At 50.6% G+C, this 17,682-nt stretch overlaps 1 protein-coding gene across 1 annotated transcript in view; it reads left to right on the top strand.

Annotated features, from left to right (window-relative positions):
- Nucleotides 1–3,259: 3,259 nt before the first annotated feature.
- The window catches only part of PPP1R21 (protein phosphatase 1 regulatory subunit 21), a 247,552-nt gene continuing 233,129 nt past the window's right edge, over nt 3,260–17,682 (top strand). Inside the window, exon 1 of the mRNA XM_082252349.1 lies at nt 3,260–3,456. Coding sequence (XP_082108475.1) covers nt 3,400–3,456 — 57 coding nt within the window. The 5' untranslated portion in view covers nt 3,260–3,399. The remainder of the gene's footprint in view (nt 3,457–17,682) is intronic.

Genomic DNA, 17,682 nt, shown 5'->3' on the forward strand with positions numbered 1-17,682 from the left:
ACATTTTTTTATATGAAATTCCCCCCCAAAAAAATGTAAAAATCTAATTTTTTTTACATTTTTGGCCAATTTGTTTTCTGCTACATATGTTTGGTAAAAAAATCAAAATAAGCGTATTTTGATTGGTTTGCGCAAAAGTTATTGCGTTTACTAACTAAGGGAAAGATTTCTGTCATTTTTGGTGTTTTTTTTTTTAACGAGTAATGGCGGCGATCTGCGATTTTTTTGCGGGACTGCGACATTGCGGCGGACAGATCGGACCCTTGACTGACATTTTTGACACTTTTGGGGGTACCAGTGACATTACTACAGTAATCAGTGCTATACATATGTACTGTTACTGTAAAAATGACACTGGCAGTGAAGGGGTTAATTTTATTGGAGAGGGAGGGGTTAATGTATGCCTGGTGCCTACTGACATGTGTGGGGGGAGGTGACTGAGTGACACAGGGACAGATCGCATGTTCAGCTATGCTGAACGCTGCAATCTGTCACTGTCTGTCACTTAGGAGATCCGCCCGTTTTGTTTACACAAGCGGGCGGATCTCCAAACACGATTCCCAGACGATCGGGGAAGAGCAGTGGCGATCGCCGCTACTCCTCCCCTGGCCCAAATCCCGCTGTGTCTGAATACAGCGGGAGCGAGCCTCCAGGTCTACGTCGCTGGATGGGAACGAGCCACTGTGCCGCAGTAGAGGCACAGTGAGCGGGGGTAAAGTGGTTAAAAATATATAGTAACTCACATATAAATACACGATGTAGCTCTGCCACGGATCGCGGGACACACATAAAAGAACAACTTTCGGTCACGGCCGTAGACCAGGAAGTGACGTCACCCGGCTCCTCCCGACACGTTGCGTCACACACCTCTTGACTTTTCCAAGGGTATGCTTGAAAAAGTCCCTTGAAAAAGTCAAATTTTTTTTTTTTTTGCGCTATAAACAAAAAAGAGCGACAGTCCTAAAAAAAAAACAATATTTTTTACATTCTGCTATAAAACATATCCAAAAAGAAAAAAAATATGGGAATAAAATCGAATTTCTTCATTAATCTAGGCCAATATGTATTCTGCTACATGATTTTGGTAAACAAAAATCCCAATAAGCGCATATTGGTTGGTTTGCGCAAAAGATATTGTGTCTAAAAACGAGGGGATATCTTTATGGAATTTTTATTTATTTATTTCTTTTCCTAGTACTGGCAGCGATCAGCCTCTTATAGTGGGACTGCGACATTGTGTTGGACAAATCGGACATTTAACTGACATTTTTCTGGGGACCAGTGACACCAATACAGTGATCAGTGCTATACATATGCACTGTCAGTGTAATAATGAGACTAGCAGAGAAGGGGTTAACATCAGGGGCGATCAAAGGGTTAAATGTATCCCTAGGGTGTGTTGGAGCTGGTTGCTGGCAGCGTGCACGCGCGTCCCCAAGGTCAGGAAATGAATTTTACACACAAGTTCCTGATTATGCACCGAAGGGCCATCCTACCCCAGTATATATGCGTGGGACTGGCTGGAAGCGGTAAAGCTTAACTTAAGTCAAAACTTTTTTGGGTTTTGGATAAAGTGGAGAGGGGTTAGAACACCTGTCAGTTTTACTGCTGTCTGTGTCCCCATTAGGGAGATTCACCCTATCTATGTGTCCTAGTGATCATTATCACAGAGAAAGTTAAAGAAAAACCCAAATTTAGGGCTGTCACCAGCAGTGGCGGCCGGTTCATTAGGGGTGCAGGGGCGCCGCCCCCCCATCCATGCGTCCGGCCCCCTAATCTGCATGGAGTTCAATGGGGATTTCTTTTTTTTTTGCATCACTTGATTAGAGCCAGAGGCTCTAATAGGGCGATGCAAAGGGTGGACCCGGGGCGCAGAGCAGTGCATTCCGAGCTCACCCATTGTGTGACAATAGCGAATGGGACCGAGGAGAAGCCGCCGTTCGGGGGACTGAGGAGAAGCCGATCGCCGCCGCTGCTGCTCCAGGTAAGTAAGGGGACACGCACGCTGATCTCTGCATTGGGGGAATGTATGCTGGTCACTACATTGGGGGCATGTATGCTGGTCACTACATTGGGGGCATGTATGCTGGTCTCTGCATTGGGGGCATGTATGCTGGTCACTGCATTGGGGGCATGTATGCTGGTCACTGCATTGGGGGAATGTATGCTGGTCACTACATTGGGGGAATGTATGCTGGTCACTACATTGGGGGAATGTATGCTGGTCACTGCATTGGGGGCATGTATGCTGGTCACTACATTGGGGGAATGTATGCTGGTCACTACATTGGGGGAATGTATGCTGGTCACTGCATTGGGGGCATGTATGCTGGTCACTGCATTGGGGGAATGTATGCTGGTCTCTGCATTGGGGGCATGTTTGCTGGTCACTACATTGGGGGCATGTATGCTGGTCTCTGCATTGGGGGCAAGTATGCTGGTCTCTGCATTGGGGGCATGTATGCTGATCTTTGCATTGGGGGGGAATGACATGCTGGTCTCTGCATTGAAAGGGGGCACGCCGGTCACTGTGCATCAATAGGGGGCACGCTGGTCACTCTGCATTGAAAGGGGGGAAGCTGGTCTCTCTGCATTGAAAGGGGGCACACTATACCTTAATTACTGAAGGCCCCTTTCACACTTTTGCGACCTCAAAGTCACGCAATTTTTTTACAGCGTTTTTTTGCCACAAAGCAATGCCTATTACATTTTTCTGTTTGCGCCCCCCCCCCCCCCAAAAAAAAAATTTTGAGCACCAGCCGCCACTGTACACCAGAACAAAAATAAAAGGGAAGTCTTACAAAGGGGTCACTAGTTCAGGCATTCTCTTACTCTGGAGGGATTTCTTCTCGCTTCCTGTTTTAACTATGAAACAGGAAGTGAAGGGAAATCTCCCCAATGGGACACAGGTCAGATCACCTCCCTACACATCTCTACTAAAACTGCTATAAGATTATTCAAGGTGATCAGTGTCTGTGTTTAGGAAGATGCCAAAGCAGACCTGAGCACCACCATCCAGCGGACTCTGAGATGCTCTGAGCACACCATCAAACCAACAGCCAATCAGAAATCAGCGTGTGAGCTCATCCAGCCATTCACAGCTCTCCTTTGACAAGCCTCTATATCGCGCCGCTGTCATTGGAGAGCCACGCCCAAACCATCCATTGGCTGAGAGTGACGGCCGTAGGCGTGGTCCGGAGGCAGCAGGGAAGTGTTTTGCTGGGCGACTTCCGGTCCTTGCTGTGTGCCCGTTCATCCATTACCGGAGGAGGGGGATGGTAACCCGGAGCGGCGAGGGGGAGGGATGATAGAGGGGGGAGTCCGGACTTCGCTATCACCTGATCGTTACCTCCGCTACCGGCCCGGTACACTGACCGACCCACCCACCCTGCCACCAGCATGGCCAGCGGGGAGCTGCAGGGAAAGTACCAGAAACTGGCACAGGAGTACTCCAAGGTGAGGGGGCGAGATATGTACACCCACATAGCCACACCCACTGACACCCATCACCGACTGCACCCATCATAACTGACACCCATCACCAACCACTGACACCCTTCTACACCCATCATCAACCACTGACACCCTTCACCAACCACTGACACCCTTCTACACCCATCACCACCCACTGACACCCATCACCAACCACTGACACCCTTCTACACCCATCACCACCCACTGACACCCATCACCGACTGCACCCATCATAACTGACACCCATCACCAACCACTGACACCCATCTACACCCTTCATCAGTCACTGACACACTTCTACACCCATCATCAACCACTGACACCCTTCACCAACCACTGACACCCTTCTACACCCATCACCACCCACTGACACCCATCACCAACCACTGACACCCTTCTACACCCATCACCACCCACTGACACCCATCACCGACTGCACCCATCATAACTGACACCCATCACCAACCACTGACACCCATCTACACCCTTCATCAGTCACTGACACCCTTCTACACCCATCACCAACCACTGACACCCTTCTACACCCATCACCAACCACTGACACCCTTCTACACCCTTCACCAACCACTGACACCCTTCACCAACCACTGACACCCTTCTACACCCATCACCAACCACTGACACCCTTCTACACCCATCACCACCCACTGACACCCTTCACCAACCACTGACACCCTTCTACACCCATCACCAACCACTGACACCCTTCTACACCCATCACCAACCACTGACACCCTTCTACACCCATCACCAACCACTGACACCCTTCTACACCCTTCACCAACCACTGACACCCTTCACCAACCACTGACACCCTTCTACACCCATCACCAACCACTGACACCCTTCTACACCCATCACCAACCACTGACACCCTTCTACACCCATCACCACCCACTGACACCCTTCACCAACCACTGACACCCTTCTACACCCATCACCAACCACTGACACCCATCTACACCCTTCATCAGTCACTGACACCCTTCTACACCCATCACCAACCACTGACACCCATCACCAACCACTGACACCCATCACCAACCACTGACACCCATCACCAACCACTGACACCCATCACCAACCACTGACACCCATCACCAACCACTGACACCCTTCTACACCCATCACCACCCACTGACACCCTTCTACACCCATCACCAACCACTGACACCCTTCTACACCCATCACCACCCACTGACACCCATCACCGACTGCACCCATCATAACTGACACCCATCACCAACCACTGACACCCATCTACACCCTTCATCAGTCACTGACACCCTTCTACACCCATCACCAACCACTGACACCCTTCTACACCCATCACCAACCACTGACACCCTTCTACACCCTTCACCAACCACTGACACCCTTCACCAACCACTGACACCCTTCTACACCCATCACCAACCACTGACACCCTTCTACACCCATCACCACCCACTGACACCCTTCACCAACCACTGACACCCTTCTACACCCATCACCAACCACTGACACCCTTCTACACCCATCACCAACCACTGACACCCTTCTACACCCATCACCAACCACTGACACCCTTCTACACCCTTCACCAACCACTGACACCCTTCACCAACCACTGACACCCTTCTACACCCATCACCAACCACTGACACCCTTCTACACCCATCACCAACCACTGACACCCTTCTACACCCATCACCACCCACTGACACCCTTCACCAACCACTGACACCCTTCTACACCCATCACCAACCACTGACACCCATCTACACCCTTCATCAGTCACTGACACCCTTCTACACCCATCACCAACCACTGACACCCATCACCAACCACTGACACCCATCACCAACCACTGACACCCATCACCAACCACTGACACCCATCACCAACCACTGACACCCATCACCAACCACTGACACCCATCACCAACCACTGACACCCTTCTACACCCATCACCACCCACTGACACCCTTCTACACCCATCACCAACCACTGACACCCTTCTACACCCATCACCACCCACTGACACCCATCACCAACCACTGACACCCATCTACACCCATCACCACCCACTGACACCCATCACCAACCACTGACACCCATCTACACCCATCACCACCCACTGACACCCATCACCAACCACTGACACCCATCTACACCCATCACCACCCACTGACACCCTTCTACACCCTTCATCAGTCACTGACACCCATCTACACCCTTCATCAGTCACTGACACCCTTCTACACCCTTCATCAGTCACTGACACCCATCTACACCCTTCATCAGTCACTGACACACTTCTACACCCATCACCAACCACTGACACCCTTCTACACCCATCACCACCCACTGACACCCTTCACCAACCACTGACACCCTTCTACACCCATCACCAACCACTGACACCCATCTACACCCTTCATCAGTCACTGACACCCTTCTACACCCATCACCAACCACTGACACCCATCACCAACCACTGACACCCATCACCAACCACTGACACCCATCACCAACCACTGACACCCTTCTACACCCATCACCACCCACTGACACCCATCACCAACCACTGACACCCATCTACACCCATCACCACCCACTGACACCCATCACCAACCACTGACACCCATCTACACCCATCACCACCCACTGACACCCATCACCAACCACTGACACCCATCTACACCCATCACCACCCACTGACACCCATCACCAACCACTGACACCCATCTACACCCATCACCACCCACTGACACCCATCACCAACCACTGACACCCTTCTACACCCATCACCACCCACTGACACCCTTCTACACCCTTCACCAACCACTGACACCCTTCTACACCCATCACCACCCACTGACACCCATCACCAACCACTGACACCCTTCTACACCCATCACCAACCACTGACACCCTTCTACACCCTTCATCAACCACTGACACCCTTCTACACCCATCACCAACCACTGACACCCTTCTACACCCTTCACCAACCACTGACACCCTTCTACACCCTTCACCAACCACTGACACCCTTCTACACCCATCACCAACCACTGACACCCTTCTACACCCTTCACCAACCACTGACACCCTTCTACACCCTTCACCAACCACTGACACCCTTCTACACCCTTCTACACCCATCACCAACCACTGACACCCTTCTACACCCTTCACCAACCACTGACACCCTTCTACACCCTTCACCAACCACTGACACCCTTCTACACCCATCACCAACCACTGACACCCTTCTACACCCATCACCAACCACTGACACCCTTCTACACCCTTCATCAGCCACTGACACCCTTCTACACCCTTCATCAACCACTGACACCCTTCTACACCCTTCATCAGCCACTGACACCCTTCTACACCCTTCATCAGCCACTGACACCCTTCTACACCCTTCATCAACCACTGACACCCTTCTACACCCTTCACCAGCCACTGACACCCTTCTACACCCTTCACCAGCCACTGACACCCTTCTACACCCTTCACCAGCCACTGACACCCTTCTACACCCTTCACCAACCACTGACACCCTTCTACACCCTTCATCAGTCACTGACACCCTTCACCAACCACTGACACCCTTCTACACCCTTCACCAGCCACTGACACCCTTCTACACCCTTCACCAACCACTGACACCCTTCTACACCCATCATCAACCACTGACACCCTTCTACACCCTTCACCAACCACTGACACCCTTCTACACCCTTCATCAACCACTGACACCCTTCTACACCCTTCATCAACCACTGACACCCTTCTACACCCTTCATCAACCACTGACACCCATCTACACCCTTCACCAACCACTGACACCCTTCTACACCCATCATCAACCACTGACACCCTTCTACACCCTTCATCACCCTTCATCAACCACTGACACCCTTCTACACCCTTCATCAACCACTGACACCCTTCTACACCCTTCACCAACCACTGACACCCTTCTACACCCTTCATCAGTCACTGACACCCTTCTACACCCTTCATCAACCACTGACACCCTTCTACACCCTTCATCAACCACTGACACCCTTCTACACCCTTCATCAACCACTGACACCCTTCTACACCCTTCATCAACCACTGACACCCTTCTACACCCTTCACCAACCACTGACACCCATCATCAACCACTGACACCCTTCTACACCCATCATCAACCACTGACACCCTTCTACACCCATCATCAACCACTGACACCCTTCTACACCCATCATCAACCACTGACACCCTTCTACACCCATCACCAACCACTGACACCCTTCTACACCCTTCATCAGCCACTGACACCCATCACCAACCACTGACACCCTTCTACACCCTTCATCAGCCACTGACAGCCTTCTACACCCTTCACCAACCACTGACACCCTTCTACACCCATCACCAACCACTGACACCCTTCTACACCCATCATCAACCACTGACACCCTTCTACACCCATCACCAACCACTGACACCCTTCTACACCCATCACCAGCCACTGACACCCTTCTACACCCTTCACCAACCACTAACACCCTTCTACACCCTTCACCAACCACTGACACCCATCTACACCCTTCACCAACCACTGACACCCATCTACACCCTTCACCAACCACTGACACCCTTCTACACCCATCATCAACCACTGACACCCTTCTACACCCTTCATCAACCACTGACACCCTTCTACACCCTTCATCAACCACTGACACCCTTCTACACCCTTCACCAACCACTGACACCCTTTTACACCCTTCACCAACCACTGACACCCTTCTACACCCTTCACCAACCACTGACACCCTTCTACACCCTTCACCAACCACTGACACCCTTCTACACCCTTCACCAACCACTGACACCCTTCTACACCCTTCACCAACCACTGACACCCTTCTACACCCTTCACTGACACTCTTCTACACCCATCACCAACCACTGACACCGTTCTACACCCTTCACCAACCACTGACACCCTTCTACACCCATCACCAACCACTGACACCCTTCTACACCCTTCATCAGTCACTGACACCCATCTACACCCATCATCAGTCACTGACACCCATCTACACCCATCATCAGTCACTGACACCCTTCTACACCCTTCATCAGTCACTGACACCCTTCTACACCCTTCATCAGTCACTGACACCCTTCTACACCCTTCATCAGTCACTGACACCCTTCTACACCCTTCATCAGTCACTGACACCCTTCATCAGTCACTGACACCCTTCTACACCCTTCACCAACCACTGACACCCTTCTACACCCTTCACCAACCACTGACACCCTTCTACACCCATCACCAGCCACTGACACCCTTCTACACCCATCACCAGCCACTGACACCCTTCTACACCCTTATACACCCTTCACCAACCACTGACACCCTTCACCAACCACTGACACCCTTCTACACCCTTCATCAGTCACTGACACCCTTCTACACCCTTCATCAGTCACTGACACCCTTCTACACCCTTCATCAACCACTGACACCCTTCTACACCCTTCATCAACCACTGTGTTATATTCTCTGTGTTGTGAGAGACACAGGACTCTGGTCTGGAACAACGGTTGTTTATTCAGGACTCTCTGTACACTCCAGCATGCATTATAGGACAGCTCTGCATATCAATACATCTCTACATGTGTCTCCAAGATGGCCACTCTGCCCCTTGACCCTTGTCATCACTCCTGGGTGGAGCCAGCCTTAAAGTGACAGTACATGTGAAACCCTTCAGGTATAACACCTTCCATCATCCATCCCTAAAAAAAACAAAAAAAACAAAAAAAAAAAAAACCACAACAAAACGAGAACAGGCATAAAACAGTAACTAATAATTGTCCAATACAGTCCTCAAACTCAGGAGATTTACATGGCTTCTTCCGCGTCCGGATGTGAGAACAACTTCCAGGGACGCTACGGGGAGAACATGGCAGCGCATCACTTTCGGTGGGCCCGTCGAAAGTCTCGTAACCGCTCTTGCATTTGAAACTGGTCAGGAGGGCGACAGTGTCTTTGAGGACGGACACCCAGGGCCTCGGGGCCGGAGGAAGCAGGGCTGGCCGGAATGGACACCGGCGGGGCCAAGAGGGGATCCCCTATCTCAGAGGGTGAACAGACCTCTGGATCAGGGCTGGAGGGCTCTGTTGGAGCTGAGTTCAAAAGTTCAGAGTCTCCCCAAGCATCAGTCTCAATGCCTCCTGATCCGGTAGGAGCAGATCCTTGAGACACTGGAGGTGCAGCCGATGTCAGGGATTCGGGCAGCTGAGAACGAGGACGCAATTGGTCCGCATGCCTTCTGCAAATGGAACCATCTTCCAGGCAGACCCGATACATTTTGGGTCCCAAAGTCTCTGCGACTATAGCAGGAAGCCAACGAGTGTTGGAAGCGCCATAAGCTCGAGCCCATACCTTTTGCTGGGCTGTAAACCGGGGAATCTCGTCGTGTTCGACCCTCTTGTCTTGGGACTGCCGTACATGTTCCTGGACCGTTTGAGGGCGGAGCATATCCAAAACAGTCCATGGCTGCCGACCCAAAAGAAGTTCAGCTGGAGTTTTCCCAGTAGTTGCATGTGGTGTGGTTCTGTAAGCAGAAAGGAAGGAGTCCAGCTGCTGGGGTGACATGGACTGTTGTTTACTTGTAGCCACAGTAGCTTTGAAATAGCGTTTGAAGGTCTGTACAAACCTTTCTGCTTGACCATTTGTAGCCGGGTGGTAAGGTGCGGTCAACTTGTGTTTGATGTTGTGGGCAGTCAGGAAACTGAAACTCCTGGCTTGTAAATTGTGCACCGTTGTCTGTGACAATTTCTCTGGGGTATCCAAACGTAGCAGCGAGATGTAACAGTATGGAAATCGTCGCCTTAGTCGTTGGCTGGGTAACAGGAATGACCTCAGGCCACTTTGAATGGGCATCAATAATGATCAAAAAGGTGTGTCCTCTGATCGGGCCTGCAAAGTCCAAGTGTAGGCGAAACCAGGGGACCGTGGGCCAAGTCCAGGGCTGGACGCACCCTCGAGGAGGGTCTCTTGCAGTTTGTGCACATGCAGCACACGCATTCACATATGTCGTGATATCGGAGTCGAGGTTCGGCCACCACACATAGCCTCGGGCCTTTTGTTTCATACGTGTGCCCCCCGGGATGACCAGTATGTAGCAAGTCCAGAATGTGTCTCCGGAGGGTCTGTGGAACGATCACTCGGTCTCCCCATAAAACACAGTTGCCAGCCACAGTTAATTCCAGACGCCTACGGAAGTAAGGTTCATAATCCTGTGTGACAGTTGCAGGCCAACCGTACCGTACCCAGGAGAGTATTGTCTGAAGGAAGGTATCCTTGGCTGTATGGGCTGCTACTTCCCCGGAAGACAGAAAGGACAGGCTGGTGTAACGACAACTCTTGACAGGTGGAGAAGAGTCTGTTAATGTCCATGTCAGCCGGGACATGGCGTCCGCATTGGCATCATGGCTGCGATACTGGATTTTGTAGCTGTATGCTCCCAAGAATAGGGCATAGCGTTGAAGACGGGCCGCAGTCGTCTGGGAGATGCCTTTGTCAGGGCTAAAGATCTGAAGGAGTGGTTTATGATCAGTCAGTATGGTGAATTCCCTACCATACAGGTAAAGATGAAACTTCTTAATTGCCCATATGAGCGCAAGAGCCTCTTTGTCAATGTGAGAGTAATTGCTTTCTGCTTTTGTCAAGGACCTGGAGGCGAATGCCACAGGTTTCTCTGACCCATCTGGTAAAACGTGAGATAGGACAGCTCCTAGACCATAGGGTGAGGCATCACAAGCCAAGGTGAGAGGCCTTTGGAGGTCATAGTGCACGAGCATGCGTGACGCCAACAGCTTTCGCTTAGAAACTTCAAAAGCACGTTGGCATGCAGCCGACCAGTTCCATCTGGAGTGTTTCTCCAAAAGCTTGTTCAACGGAAACAAAGTGTGTGCTAGATCCGGCAGGAATTTGTGGTAATAGTTCAGCAAGCCCAGGTATGATCGCAGCTGTTGGACGTTGGTTGGGGCTGGAGCTTTTACTAAAGCATCAACTTTGGCTTCCGCGGTGTGTATACCCTCTGCATCCACAAGGTGGCCACAAAACTCCAATTTAGGTACCATGAATTGGCATTTCGCCAAGTTCACTTTTAGACCCTGCTCTTGGAGTCTGGCCAACACAAGCTCCACGTTACGCTTGTGTTCCTGGTCCGTCAGGCCCGTGATGAGCATGTCATCTAACAGGCACTGTGTGAAAGGAATGTCTGCCAAAATCTCATCCATTTTGCGTTGCCAAATGGCTGGGGCGGAGGCTACACCAAACACCATCCGATTGTATTCATACAGTCCCTTGTGAGTGTTGATGGTTAGAAACTTGCGGGACGAAGGGTGGACCTCAAACTGTAAATAAGCTTGCCTGAGATCAAGCTTGGTGAACTTTTGACCTCCTGCAAGAGAGGCAAAAATTTCATCTACTCTGGGTAGGGGATACTGGTCTATCTCCAGTTGAGAATTTAGTGCCATGCGGAAATCGCCACAAATGCGTAAGTCCCCATTCGCTTTCTTTACTGGTACAACTGGTGATGCCCACTCGCTGTGCTCTACCTTTGAGATGACACCTTGTTCCTCCAGCCGGCTTAGTTCAGCTTCCACACCTGCTCGGAGTGCGAAAGGTACCGTCCAAGCTTTGAAGAACCTAGGCTGGGCATTGGGTTTCAGCCTGAGTCTCACACAGTCGTGCTTTATTTTTCCCAAATGGTGATCAAAGACTTGCGGGAATCGCTGTTTCAGGGATTCCACCCATCCCTCGTTATCTCTTGATGTGATGGTCACAGTGTTGCAGGGGTTAATGGCGATGTCTGGCATGCCAAAGTGAGCAATCCAGTCTCTCCCAAAAAGAGGGGGTCCCCCATGTTCTAGGATATACAACGGCATTCTTTTCGTCTGACCCTTGTAGGATACCTGTACTTTCACGTACCCCAGCGGGTGGAGTATCTGCTTTGAATATGTCTGCAGTTTGATTGGTGTTGGACGGACAGTTGTTCAGATCAGAAGTTTTCTCCATTGTTTCTGGGTGATAACTGAAACTGCTGCTCCTGTGTCTACATCCATCTTGAGTTTCTTTCCTTCCACGGTTATCTCTACAGTCATTGCTGAGGGTGCTGAATGCATATGATGTATGTCCAATCTGTGGAGGACTTCCTCATCCTCTGATTCAGATGACGATGTATATCTTCCCACCATATATGCCTTTGTCCTGGTGTTCAGAGGTTGTTTATTTCGCACCTTCTTACTACGGCAGACTCGTTTCAGATGGCCTGCCTTTCCACAATTATGACAGAGCTGATCCTTAAACCGGCAGACTTTGTGATCATGGTCTGTATTCCCACAACGGTAGCAAGCTGACTCCCGGCTTGATGAGAGTCTATATTTACCGTTAGCTGCAGTTTGCTTGACTGCTGTTCTGAAAACTTCCTCTTTAACCTGGGGGTTCAATCTACACTGGGGGTTCAATGCCTCTGTATCTTTCACAGCCATTTCCATCACTGACGCTATCTCAATTGCCTTTGTAAGGGTAAGGTCTTTCTCAGTTAACAGTCTCTTTTGGCTAGACTCACTATTTAGTCCCATGACAAACTTATCCCTCAGTGCAGTTGGTAAGTACTCCCCAAAAGAACAGGTTGAGGCTAGTCTGCGAAGGGCGAGCACATAAGCCTTAATATCTTCACCCGGCTGCTGCTGCCGCTGATAAAACCTGAATCTTTCTGCAATCTCTAGTGGTTTAGGCTGGAAGTGATTTCCTAACAGTGTCAGGAGCTCTGCCAAAGTCTTAGTTGCTGGTTTTTCAGGGAAAAGGAGATCCCTAAGAGTGTCATATGTCCTAGCACTAACCACTGTCAGAAATACTGCTACTTGCCTATCGCCTGGGATGGCATTTGCACAGAAATATTGTTCTAATCTTTCAATCCAGGAGCTCCACGATGTCTGTTCTCCATCAAATTCACTTAATGTCCCGATCAATGACATTTTCCTGCTGGGCTCTGTGGGTGTATTCAGCTGACAATCCAGAGTTTTTTTTTCTTCCTTTCCTTTCTCACACGGATAGTAACCTTGTAAATCCCATCCTCGTCGCCACTGTTATATTCTCCGTGTTGTGAGAGACACAGGACTCTGGTCTGGAACAACGCTTGTTTATTCAGGACTCTCTGTACACTCCAGCATGCATTACAGGACAGCTCTGTATATCAATACATCTCTACATGTGTCTCCAAGATGGCCACTGTGACGAGACCCTTGCTCGCCCTGTCCGCTCTCCCGTCACTCCTCTATTTCTAGTCAGTCAGCTTGCAGATCGCATCGTCTGATGGTTCGGTCAACCAAGGATCCGGGATCCGAACTACAGCTATGTGCCGTTCGGAATCCATTAGAACAAAACACCAAGCAGGCTGTATGTAAGTTCAAGCAGGAAGACCCTTTATTGGAAGAACACAGCACACTTTATACAGAAAGTGGAATATACATGCAAATGAGGGCTTGAAAATGAGTCCGTAGTGATTGGTCAGATAACTTTGACCAATGCAAGGAGACAGAAGCCCCAGGGGGCAATCAATGTACACAATAGTCAGACACAGAACAATGGTTGTCTAACGAGCCCTGAATACACATTACTCTGTGTCAATACCTCCCTTAGCAGACAACAGGTGCGGTCATTAGCATTAGCCCACCTGACAATAGTTGAATGGGGAGCCACCCCCAGACAGTCCGGCTCCTCAGAACTTCCTGGGATGACCATATTAGGAATGGGCTTCCTGCTCAGAAACCTCATGGCAAAGGGAACAATTGACCTTGCTGACAAAAATGAAGCAATTCAACCCCTCGCCCATCTGTCCTTAAATTCCAGTGATGGTGAACACCATCACAGCCACTCTGCCCCTTGACCCCTGTCATCACTCCTGGGTGGAGCCAGCCTTAAAGTGACAGTACATGTGAAACCCTTCAGGTATAACAACCAGCCACTGACACCCTTCTACACCCTTCATCAGTCACTGACACCCTTCTACACCCATCATCAGCCACTGACAGCCTTCTACACCCATCATCAGCCACTGACACCCTTCTACACCCTTCATCAGCCACTGACACCCTTCTACACCCTTCATCAGCCACTGACACCCTTCTACACCCTTCATCAGCCACTGACACCCTTCATCAGCCACTGACACCCTTCTACACCCTTCATCAGCCACTGACACCCTTCTACACCCATCACCAACCACTGACACCCTTCTACACCCATCACCAACCACTGACACCCTTCTACACCCATCACCAGCCACTGACACCCTTCTACACCTATCACCAGCCACTGACACCCTTCTACACCCTTCATCAGCCACTGACACCCTTCTACACCCTTCATCAGCCACTGACACCCTTCTACACCCATCACCAACCACTGACACCCTTCTACACCCATCACCAACCACTGACACCCTTCTACACCCATCACCAACCACTGACACCCTTCTACACCCATCACCAACCACTGACACCCTTCTACACCCATCACCAACCACTGACACCCTTCTACACCCTTCATCAGTCACTGACACCCTTCTACACCCATCACCAACCACTGACACCCATCATCAGTCACTGACACCCTTCTACACCCATCATCAGCCACTGACACCCTTCTACACCCTTCATCAGCCACTGACACCCTTCTACACCCTTCATCAGCCACTGACACCCTTCTACACCCTTCACCAACCACTGACACCCTTCTACACCCTTCACCAACCACTGACACCCTTCTACACCCTTCACCAACCACTGACACCCTTCTACACCCTTCACCAACCACTGACACCCTTCTACACCCTTCACCAACCACTGACACCCTTCTACACCCTTCACCAACCACTGACACCCTTCTACACCCTTCACCAACCACTGACGCCCTTCTACACCCTTCATCAGCCACTGACACCATTCACCAGCCACTGACGCCCTTCTACACCCTTCATCAACCACTGACGCCCTTCTACACCCTTCATCAACCACTGACGCCCTTCTACACCCTTCATCAACCACTGACACCCTTCTACACCCATCACCAACCACTGACACCCTTCTACACCCTTCATCAGTCACTGACACCCTTCTACACCTATCACCAACCACTGACACCCATCATCAGTCACTGACACCCTTCTACACCCATCATCAGCCACTGACACCCTTCTACACCCTTCATCAGCCACTGACACCCTTCTACACCCTTCACCAACCACTGACACCCTTCTACACCCTTCACCAACCACTGACACCCTTCTACACCCTTCACCAACCACTGACACCCTTCTACACCCTTCACCAACCACTGACACCCTTCTACACCCTTCACCAACCACTGACACCCTTCTACACCCTTCACCAACCACTGACACCCTTCTACACCCTTCACCAACCACTGACACCCTTCTACACCCTTCACCAACCACTGACGCCCTTCTACACCCTTCACCAACCACTGACGCCCTTCTACACCCTTCATCAGCCACTGACACCATTCACCAGCCACTGACACCCTTCTACACCCTTCATCAACCACTGACGCCCTTCCACACACTTCATCAACCACTGACGCCCTTCTACACCCTTCACCAACCACTGACACCCTTCTACACCCTTCACCAACCACTGACACCCTTCTACACCCTTCACCAACCACTGACGCCCTTCTACACCCTTCATCAGCCACTGACACCATTCACCAGCCACTGACACCCTTCTACACCCTTCATCAACCACTGACGCCCTTCTACACCCTTCATCAACCACTGACGCCCTTCTACACCCTTCATCAGCCACTGATGCCCTTCTACACCCTTCATCAGCCACTGACGCCCTTCTACACCCTTCATCAGCCACTGACGCCCTTCTACACCCTTCATCAGCCACTGACGCCCTTCTACACCCTTCATCAGCCACTGACGCCCTTCTACACCCTTCATCAGCCACTGACGCCCTTCTACACCCTTCATCAGCCACTGACGCCCTTCTACACCCTTCATCAGCCACTGACGCCCTTCTACACCCTTCATCAGCCACTGACGCCCTTCTACACCCTTCATCAGCCACTGACGCCCTTCTACACCCTTCATCAGCCACTGACGCCCTTCTACACCCTTCGTCTCCTATGCCCATTATCAGTCCTGACTCTCATCTACACCCATTATCAGTCACCGACGCCCATCTGCACCCATCATTTCCACTGACACCCATCTACACTTATTCTCTTCTACACCCATCATCACCGCCGCCCCTGATAACCATCTACAGCCGCCATCATTACTGCTGCTGACATACATCTACATCCATTATAACTGCCACCCCTCACACCCATCGTCACTGCTGCCGTGACACCCATCTACAGCCATCATCACCAGTGATACCCATCCTCATCGACCACCACTGACACCCATCTACACCCATCATCACCGCTGCCACTGACACCCATCATCTGTCATCAAGTCTGAGGCTGCCTTCATAACACTGTTTGTTTTTAACTGTATGTATGATACAGGGATCTGCACAAAATTATTGGGACGCCTGCCTTTACACACACATGAACTTTAATGGCCTCCCAGTCTTAGTCCGTAGGGCTCAATAATGAGTTGGCCAACCCTTTGTAGCTATAACAGCTTCAACTCTTCTGGGAAGGCTGTCCACAAGGTTTAGGAGTTTGTCTATGGGAATGTTTGACCATTCTTCCAGAAGCGCATTTGTGAGGTCAGGCACTGATGTTGGGAGAGAAGGCCTGGCTTACAGTCTCCGTCTAATTCATCCCAAAGGTGTTCTATCGGGTTGAGGTCAGGGCTCTGTGCAGGCCAGTCAAGTTCCTCCACCCCAAACTCGCTCATCCATGTCTTTGATAAACCTTGCTTTTTGCACTGGTCCAAATCATTTACGCTTAAAAAATGCATCAGTTTTAACTTGTATACAAATTTAACGTAAGTGCAAATCTACAGAAACTATCTTGTTTGTAACCTGGGGACTGTGCCTGTATATCATTTTTTGGGGCACAGTAGTCCTTTACCCACTTAGCGACCACCCTATAGCAGTTTTACTGCTAGAGGGTGGCAGCTGTGTGCC

The sequence above is a fragment of the Pelophylax lessonae genome (assembly GCF_965119305.1).
Source record: "Pelophylax lessonae genome assembly, chromosome: 3".
NCBI classification, from domain to species: Eukaryota; Metazoa; Chordata; class Amphibia; order Anura; family Ranidae; genus Pelophylax; species Pelophylax lessonae.